Here is a 10,268-nt window from a genome sequence, read left to right on the forward strand (position 1 = left end):
ATCCGACGAGTACATGATATTCTACTAACTTAATAGAAATTTGCCCCGTAAAATGGAATCAAGTAACACACTGAGTACGTGATACATGTCACGGCTCCTTGCCCTCTCCTTCCAAGTTCATCCTATGAAGATTAGAAATGGAAAAAGCTGCAGCAAAGTTTTAAAAAGCTCCTTGCGCGGGGGTAACAAAAGCCTCAGAAAGTAAAATGAGTACGGGGGCGTAAGAGGGGGAGGACTGGTAATAACCCTTAACCCGAATGAGAGGATGCGGCGGCGATAAATCCGGGCCCTGTCAAAAGAACCGTCCCAGACGCTCGCGTTCGGGTGGAACACACAAAATGAGTCCCGGAAGATTATGCTCCCCTCCGCCAGTTTTTAACTGCCCTGCTCGCCCTCTTTTCCGTAAACGTACACAGAAACCGTGACAATTGTGTCTCTGCCCCCGAGCCACGCAACAGCTGCTCAGACCCTGTCTTCTTCTCACCTTCTCTGCCCAGCCACTTGGTAAAATCAGTCAGAGTCTCCCACTGGGTGGCGTTCATGTGGATGTGCTCCCGGTGGCTGATATACTCATTGTACACGATGTTGTTGTGGACTCTCTTAGTGCCTGAGAACAAAACAGCACACCGTCAACCCGGAGCAGGCTTACAGATTAGGAAGTTGTTGTGCGCACAGTACCCAGATGCTTACCAAAGCGTCTCCTGAGAAGTTCTAGAAAGTCATTTCGGAATTCCCTAATAAGGAAAGGAAGGAAAGCATTAAGGTAATTCTACAAATACAAAGCCACCATACAGTGTGAATGCCCAAATGATACATGACACATCTATGTGACTACCTGTTAGGAACCCTCAAGAACTGAAAAGGGAAGGAATCCCGAAAGTTTACAGCTTTCGAGGATTTCAGTTACAGGTCAGTTTGGAGTTGAGGCTTCCAGGCTTGGCGGAGCAACCACAGCACAAGTGACTCCACGGGTCTAGAAAGGTTCCTCCGTGAAGTCTCTTAGCGTGACTGAGCGTGGCATAATAAAACCATTCTTCCGACGATAACAAAACTTCCCTGATTCCACGTGAAACTGGTACTCAATGTGTCCCTCTGCACGGAATACACTGTGTTACGTGCTGGGTAAACACAGGTGAATAAAACCTAAATCTTGACCCAGGTTCCAATCTAGCAGAACCAATCATAACACGAGGCGAACTGCAAAAGAGATGTAGCACAATGTCACGGAGTTGAGGGATGCCCGCTGGCGATCTTTAACGAGGGCAGGGAAGTAGACATCAGAGCTTATAGGTGGAGAGGAAGAGAAGGCCACTCCCAGCTGGCAGAGAAACACGGAAGCATCACGTCTGGGAAATGATGACCTCACTGAGCTAATGTTGTGAGTAGACAGAAAGGAGGGACATGGTGGGACATAACAGAAGAACGGTGGGGGCCGGGGGGGGAGGAGAGAGCTGGAAAATAATGGCGGGGCTGATCTTTGAAGTACCTCGAATGTCATGCTCAAGAGGGTGGGTTTTATGCAGGCAGTGGCAAAGCACCAAATAATTTACTTAGGAGTTAGTCTGTGAAAATCTGTGATCTAGAAAGAACAAGAATTCTCAAAGTGTGGTCCCTACAACAGTAGCATCAACATTACCTGGGAACTTGATAGAAACAGCACGTCTCCAGCCCCAGCCCAGATCTATGGAATTAGAATCTGCCACTGTTGTCACAAGCCCTCACGGTGATTCTGACGCACGTGGTGGTTTGTGAACCATGGGCATAAAACACGGACAGGAGGGACAGAAACTGCGGCTGGGAGATCAGTGAGGAAGTCACGGAATTAATTTAGGTGACACATGATGAGAATGATGACTAGGGCTGGGAGAATGGCGAGGAGGTGAGTTTAAAGGACACTGCAGAGGAGAATCAACAACAGGGAAGTCCCAGCTTAGCATTCCGAGTAGGTATTGTCAGCCAGCACACGATAGGTGTGGTGGACAGAGTACCGTGCGTGGCTTTAAAATGTTGGCTTTGGGAGAGCCTTCAGAAATATAGATTACAACTTCCCAGAAAAAAAAAAAATCTACAACTTAGGACAGATAATCAGGAATGAACAGTAAGACTGAGGAGTCACCCAACACAAAGGGAACAGCTGGGAGAATGACAGAACTCTTGGAGCCTGGGTAATGTGGACTGAAGGAAGCCGAGCGGACACCCTGAGGAACATTCCTGCACTGGAGGAGCTGGGAGGAAAGAAAGAGGAGCTAAGGAAGCAAGCAGGCAGCAGGAGGAGGAGGAGGAGAGCCAGGAAAGAATGGAAAACAGAGAGATGTTTGTGGGTAGTTAAGAGCGTTATCCACCGAAGAAAGATAAAGAGCAAGATGGAAACTGGGCAGCTACGTGGATGCAGTAAAAGGGGGCGGAGAGAAAAAGCCCAGCGTAGATGGCTCTTGCCAGGATGATATGTCCCCAAATGTGGCTCGTGCAGCCCCGTGGAAATCGAGGTGGTTTCGTGTGGTTCACAGATAAACAATTTTGGCCTTTTTCACCGTGTTACCTGCTTTGATGGCACAAAAGCCACACAGGGGACACCTGCTGGCGTCTCAGCCAAGTCAGGGCAGTGGGCGGCGAGGCCAGCCTGCACAGGCAGCCAGAGGATTCTTCACGGACATGCGCTCGCGGTGAGAATCAATGCTGGTTTCGCCAAGAACGTCCTTGACGGGGCGGTGGGACAGTACTAAATCTCAGCCTGCGGGGCTCCGTCTCATACCCTGTGCGCTGGGACGGGCTCGGGAACGTAGCACTTCCACCGCCGGCTGGGGCTTGACTTGAGCGCAGCACTCGTGCGATGGTCTGAGCCACGCACAGAACTACCTCTGTCACCGCGCACCACCTCTACTTGAAAGGATGACGGACCGATCAACTACGGTTATTCAAAATCGGGTATTTAGCAGACATTTGGTCAAAAATAAGCAAAGCGAGCCTTGTCACGTCAAGGAAAACGGCTGACATTTGTTTATCATTTGTTGCCGACGATAAAATGTGAGCTTTCCGGCAAAAAATTGAATCTGGTAAACTAGCATCGGCCACCGTGAGCCTGACGTCCCTCCCAATACTAAAGGACCTGTCCGATGACACTGATAACATTAAGAAGTATGATTTTACGCTACTATGTAACAAAACGTGTCACCATTCGGAACACTCGGTGAACCAATATTTTCCAAATGACCAGTGCATGATGACATAAAACCATGCGTGGGGACAAGCTCCATCTAAAGTGAAAGATCGAGGGATCATAATGTAATAGTGCACAAAAGTTCCCTGACACGGTTCCAGAATCCACACTGCAGCTAATCTTGAAGAAACTGCCACGTTGTTGTGTTTTGATGTCGCATCCAAGAACATCCAAAATTATCCGAAAAAGGCTATTAAAGTATTCCCCCGTTCCAACCAGACATCTATGAACAGGGTGGCCTTTATGTGCTTTACCCAAAACATGTTGAAACAGACAATTGAATATAGAAGCGGTTGTAGAATCCAGCTGTCTCCTAGTAGTCAGACCCTGAAGAGATTTGTAAAAATCTGAAGCAAAGCTATTCCGATTGTTTTTGTTTTGGAATAGTTAATTTTTATTAAAAAATTATTTATTTTAACACTTAATATTAAGATTTATTATTATTTTAAGTGAAATAATAAATACGCTTCATTTTTTTTTTTCATTTTTAATCCCTAACTCACAAGGATCAATATATCGATATCAATCACAAACAAAAGCTCTTCGAGGCTCTTCAATAATTTTTAAGGGTGAAAAGGGGTCCTAAGACCAAAAGGTCCAGAACTTGGGAAAGAAAGAGACAGACTTAAGACTAAATATTAATAGCAATAATAATTAATAGCTAATATTAATCAAGCACTGGATACTTTTCTAAACACTTTAAAACCATTAACTCATTAATCTTTCTATGAAATAAAGAAAACGCTTGGAAGAGGGTGCTGTTTTTAGTCCCATTTTACAGATGAGGAAACAGAAGCACAGACAAACGTAAGTGGTTCGGCGAGAGTCACGCAGCCCATGAAGGGAGAAGCCTGGGTTTGCAGGGCTTAAAGGCAGGCAGTCGGATTCCACAGCCGTGCTCTGAGCCACGACCGAGTTAGAATGAAAGAGGGTTTTTTTGTGTTTGGAGAGCAAGACTGAATTGTGAGAAACACTTCTGTAACAATTTCACACTGTGACAAATTGTCAAAGGAAAACAAAACCTGAGCACAAGATCGTAGAGCTATCCTGTTAATGTGTAAGGAACAGACAGAGCTCCCAATATACAAATTTTTAAGCATATGTGGTACACGTCCAACTCAACAAAGCTTATGAGATAAGGATGTCTTCAAGTTACTTACTCGGAGAAGTAATCCATAAACTGCTGAGGATTTTCTGAAGCCAACAGTAGTTGTCTCTGGTGAGATTCGGACATACAATGACACTTAAAGCCATTCTACAAAACATGTAAGGAGTGGTTAAGTTCTGATTTAGGTCATCATAATGGGCCCTAAACAGAAGTATTTAGTTAACCATAAAAAGCTCCTCTTTGACAATAAATTGTAACAAAAAAAAAAAAAAAAAAAAAGAGAGAGAGAGAGAGAAAATCACTAGCTTTAAGCACGTTATCATTTTTTTAAAAAAGTTTTTTATGAGGTTGAGTTATGTAACACTGCCCCTCAAGGGATAATCCCAGGAGATTAAAGAGACAGAAAGCTCGTGGCAAGCCGACGTTACTAACAGACAGGACAGGGCACGGGAACAGAAGAGTGATTTTGTTTTTTAAATCCATTTACCCAATTTTACTGAACATCTACTACATGTAGGGCGATGTAAGTGGTTGGGGAAACGTAACCAAGTAAAATGGGCCGTTAGTGAATTTCACTCACTTTTCTCTACTTCGGCTCATTATCCAAAATACGTTATGGCATATTACAGAAATGTCATGTTAAATCTCATGGGATAACTGCACCCTACAGAAACCTCGTGTTAACTATACTAAATCTGCACCTTCTTCAGGTGACTATAAAAAAAATGACAAGTTTTGACTTTGTATCTGCGCGACTTGGCATTGACAGCTGATTCTCCACCAGCACCGGCAATGAAAACCGGGCCTCTCCCGCCGTGTTCTCCGTGTCAGTGAACAGTTCTGTCCCGCGCCCGGTCACCCAGGCCAGGGGCCAGGCATCCTGGAGTCCTCCTCCACCTCTGCCTCCACTTACCACTAAGTCCGCTCGGCCTCCCTAACACCGCCTCTCCCGTCTCCCCGTCTGGTCTCACGCCACTGGCCCGATGTCAACACCCCATCTCGCTTAGCTGCCTCACCCTCAGTCACCCACAGACGACCGACACAATGCTCGCCTCAACTGTGTTCCGCCCGTGCACTACTCTCACTGGCAAGTACCTAAAAGGAACCTTGGTGTTGGTCCCATGAATGAAAAACCAGTGCAAATTCCCATAGGTTAAAAATCAATCACTGAAATGAAAACGAAATGAGGCCAGTAAATTCTAGAAACCCGTGAGAGTGGATGGGCAGGAGGGGAATACTCTGGATCCGACCTCCTTCCCCTCAATCTTCCAGTACTGAGAGAGAGGGAGACGAAAGGGAACTTGGAGGGGTCAACCTCTCCTCCTGCAGGCCACCCTCCCAGGCAGGGGAGTCGATGCGCAGATCGAGAGCAAACGGGACAGAATGGCCACAAGTGCCTTACTGTGAAATCGGTAACTGAAGGAAAGAGTTAAGCATTTATCCTCCTTTTGCCATACAACCTGTGTTTGAGGATAACCAAACAGCTCCAGTTAATGAGAAAGAGCTCAGCCCTACATAAGAATAGTAGCCAATAACAAATTCTGAGAAATACAGAAAAATAACCGCTTTGCAACTCTTAAGGAAATAACAGACTCAAGCAAGGGTGCTAAAACACCGAAGGAAAAGGCTGATGGTAAACTAGACGTATTCCTTGCTATCTGCTCGCTCTTGCGAGAGGGAAAATATTCCTTTCTAACATTACCGTCCTCTTCACTCAGTCATCTTAGCACTAGCAGCCATTACGGGCCTCCTTGTGCGATGCGATATGAAACCCGCCGGACCACCTATCAAGTCGTCTTCCCCAAAATATTTAACCTGATCCGCATCAAGCCTTCAGCTCCAAGTGCCAGTTTATAGAACTGTAAGTTAGAGAAGGAGGGTCAAAGACAACCACAAGAAAACTTCACTGTTTCACATCAGAAAGTGGGAACGCTCCAGGGCAGTTACTGGCCAGTCGAGAGTCAACGTCAGAAAAACAACTGAATTAGCAAAGATACCAACTCGAGTGTCCATTGACAGATGAACGGATAAAGAAGACACACACAACGGAATATTACCAGCCTACAGGAAAGGACCGAGATCTTGCCACTTGTCACAATATGGATGGGCCTCAAGGGTGTTTTGCTAAGTGAAATAACTCAGATAAAGACAAATTTCCTATGACTTCACCTACATGTGGAACCTTCAAAACAAAAGAGTAACGGGCTCCTGGGTGGCTCAGTGGGTTGAGTGTCGGATTCTGGATTTGGGCTCAGGTTGTGATCTCGCCATCCTGAGGCGGAGCCCTGCACTGGGCTCTGCGTTGGGTGTGGAGGCTGCTTGAAATTCTCTCTCTCGGGGCGGGGAGGCGATCACGTGGCTGAGTCAGTTAAGCGTCCGACTTCAGCTCAGGTGAGAATCTTAATGGTTCATGAGTTCGAGCCCCGCGTCGGGCTCTGTGCTGACAGCTCGGAGCCTGGAGCCTGTTTCCGATTCTGGGTCTCCCTCTCTCTCTGCCCCTCCCCCGTTCATGCTCTGTCTCTCTCTGTCCCAAAAATAAATAAAAAACGTTGAAAAAGAAATTTAAAAAAAAAAAAAAAAAAAAAACATCAGAAATTCTCTCTCTCCCTCTGCCCCCTCCCCCGGCTCATGAGGCATGCGCACGCACGTTCTCTCTCAAAAAAATACAAAGCAAAAACAAAAACACAATCAGACCTATAAACACAGAGGCTAAGCTGCCGGCTGTAGGCGGTAAGGAGAGGCACTGGGCAAGCACGTGAAGGGAAGGGAGAGAGAGAGGCCTCCGGTGACGGAATAGAGAGAACTGCGCCGGAAGTACGGTCGACGGCACGTATGGTGACAGTGTTGCGGGGTGACAGGTGGGAGCCACACTTGTGACGCGCACAGCGAACGGCATAAATTACGTTGTGCAGAGGAAACCACTGTAACTGACATGTGGGTAACGCGTGACAGCTATACTAGTAAAAAACTAATTAGGAAAAAAGAAAAACAACGGAGTCGCAAGGGGGCGGGAGCAAGGGCGAGGGAAGTGGATTCTATATTCCGTTTAGGAATGAGAGAGGATCAAAAGCCCTAATTACTCACATTTTTAGGGCAATGAAACTTCTCTGTGAGATGATAATGGATATATGCCATTACACACATTTGTTCAAAACCAGAGAAATGTCCAACATCAGGAGGGAACCCCACTGCCAGCTGTAGGCTTTGGTGGTGAAGATGTGAAGCACTAGTCTGTTGCCAAATGCTGATAACGGGGAAACTGTACAAATGTGGGGACCCGGTGTGTACAGATCTCTGGACCTTCCGCTCATCATTGCTGTAAAGCTAAAACTGCTCTAAAAAAAATAGTTTATTTTTTTTAAGCCCTAATAACAAATCTGATTCATGGCTTTTGATTGGGTCTTGGTTTTAACAAAAACTTTAAAAAAATTTTTTTTTAAATGTTTTTATTTATTTTTGAGACAGAGAGGGACAGAGCATGAGCAGGGGAGGGGCAGAGAGAGAGAGGGAGATGCAGAATCCGAAACAGGCTCCAGGCTCTGAGCTGTCAGCACAGAGCCCGACGCAGGGCTCGAACTCACGGACCGTGAGATCATGACCTGAGCCGAAGTCGGATGCTCAACTGACTGAGCCACCCAGGCGCCCCTATGCTCCATGATTTTATTTATTGTTTTTCAAATTTTTTTTAACGTTTATTCAGTTTTGACAGACAGAGACAGAGAGTGAGCAGGGGAGGGTCAGAGAGAGAGACAGACACAGAATCTGAAACAGGCTCCAGGCTCTGAGCTGTCAGCACAGAGCCCGATGCAGGGCTCGAACTCACAGACCGCGAGATCATGACCTGAGCCGAAGTCAGACGCTCAACCGACTGAGCCACCCAGGTGCCCCGAAATAAAAAAAAAACTTTTAAAAAGCGTTTGTGGGAACAAGTGATGAAAATGTGAATATGGACTGTGTGTCAGACGACATAAAGGAATTTTTATTACTTTTTTTTATGTGTGATGACATATATTGCGGCTACGTAGAAAAATACCCAAATATCTTAGAGAAGCATACTTAAGTATTTAGAGATGAAATGTCCTAGATGCTTGCAACTGACTTTAAAATATTTCCGAAACAAGTAAGGCTAGGTGAGTTTCTTAAAATGTTCGATACGGGTAACGGAGATACAAATGTTCGTGGTATTTGTCTCTAGTTTTCTGTGTGAGAATTTCACCTTGACTATTAGAAAGAAAGAACAGGAGGGGCGCCTGGGTGGCTCAGTCAGTTAAGCATCTGACTCCGGATTTTGGCTCAGGTCACGATCTTATGGTTTATGAGTTAGAGCCCTGCATCGGGATGCACGCTGATGGTGCAGAGCGTGCTTGGGATTCCCTCTCTCTCTGCCCTTCCCCTGCTTGTGTGCTCTCTCTCTCGCTCTCAAAATAAATAAATAAAACTTAAAAGAAAAAAAGAAAAAGAAACTGACGGGGCACCTGGGTGGCTCAGTTGGTTAGGAATTCAGGTTTGGCTCAGGTTATGATCTCGCCGTTCACGAGTTCAAGCCCCACGTCGGGCTCTGTGCTGACAGCTCAGAGCCAGAAGCCTGCTTTGGATTCCGTGTGTGTGTGTGTGTGTGTGTGTGTGTGTGTGTGTGTGTGTGTGTCTGCCCCTCCCCTGCTTGTGTGCTCACTTTCTCTCTCTCTCTCTCTCTCTCTCTCTCAATAAACATTAAAAAAAGGGAGGGGGAAGAACTGGAGACAAATGAAAAAAGGGTTAACTGCTTCAATGTCAGTCAACGTGAGTCCTACTTAAGCATCTCATCCCTCGCCTGCAGAAAACACTGGAGTGGATCATTCCAATCACCCAATGTTCCGCTGCACCGACCCAATCCAATTCAATCCCCGGAGAAAAAATACGACCCTGTCGCTAGCCTGCTCTCAATTCTTCAAGGGGCTTCGTCATCCACCTCACTAATGTGAAAACGTACAAACGCCGCTGGACGGCATACAAACCTTTTCAACATCTGCCCCGAGACCCCTTGAGCCACTGTACACATAATTCACAGACTTAGAGCTCACAATCTTCCCGGTAGGTACAATTCTTATTCCCACTTTACAGATAAGCAAACGGGCAGGGGGAATGTAAGTAACTTGCCCAAGCCTACACAGCTAGCAAGTGGCGCCGCTAGGATTCAGAATTCTGACAGTCTGGCCTCCAGTCCACGATCGTCACCACAGGGAGTAATATCCTGGGCCTGGCACACTGTAGGCGCTCAATAAATGCTTGTTAGATGAGTAGAGTGCCAGAGCTTGGCTGTCCTTTTTCATCTGATCCCGAAAAGAGGGGTGAATCCCGATCACCTTGTTTCTCGAGTCACGTCGAGTCAGAGATGACTGTTACGGTCATTCCCCGAGCATCGGGCACTGCACTATTCAACGCCCCCGTTTTATGACAGCTCGAGTAGCATCCCGTCTACGAGAGCTGCAAAGCCTCCTATTTCATTTCTTTTTGGCGGAAGACCGTGGAGGAATGAGGCGTCAAAGATCACTGGTTCCCCTAGATAAACGCTGCAGGTCAGGATGGCGGTACCGAGTTGAGTAGCTGACTCGCCCAGCGCAGAACCCACACGACCAGGACCCGAAGTTCCACTCCCTCACCCCAGCGTCAGGGACTTGAACCTGGATTTCCAGCAGGGCCCCGCTTGGGGCCCCATCCAGGCCCGCTTACCTCGTCCCGGCACTGCTTCTGGCACATCTGGCAATACCAGCGCAACTTCTGAAGCCCCTTGGATTTGATCCTGTTGGCGATGGCCTTAGGGGTAAGGAAATCTGACTTGCCCATCGCGACCACGGTAGCGACAACTTTGCTGAAGCGCCCGGCCAACCGGAAGCGGAATGAAGCTGACTGGGGCGGGGGCGGAGCAAATACCAGCCGCGAGCCGGAAGGAGGTGGGGCCTCGGA

General features: G+C 47.0%; 1 protein-coding gene across 1 annotated transcript in view; it reads right to left on the reverse strand.

The window, feature by feature from the left end:
• Positions 1–10,186, reverse strand: part of KIN (Kin17 DNA and RNA binding protein) — a 35,920-nt gene extending 25,734 nt beyond the window's left edge. The window contains exons 1-4 of the mRNA XM_042944821.1: positions 10,035–10,186; positions 4,378–4,472; positions 691–734; positions 485–607 (exon numbers count right to left, since the gene is read on the reverse strand). Of these exons, the coding sequence (XP_042800755.1) occupies positions 485–607; positions 691–734; positions 4,378–4,472; positions 10,035–10,148 (376 nt within the window). The 5' untranslated portion in view covers positions 10,149–10,186. The remainder of the gene's footprint in view (positions 1–484; positions 608–690; positions 735–4,377; positions 4,473–10,034) is intronic.
• Between the last annotated feature and the right edge of the window lie 82 nt (positions 10,187–10,268).

Source organism: Panthera leo, chromosome B4 (genome assembly GCF_018350215.1).
Source record: "Panthera leo isolate Ple1 chromosome B4, P.leo_Ple1_pat1.1, whole genome shotgun sequence".
NCBI lineage: Eukaryota > Metazoa > Chordata > Mammalia > Carnivora > Felidae > Panthera > Panthera leo.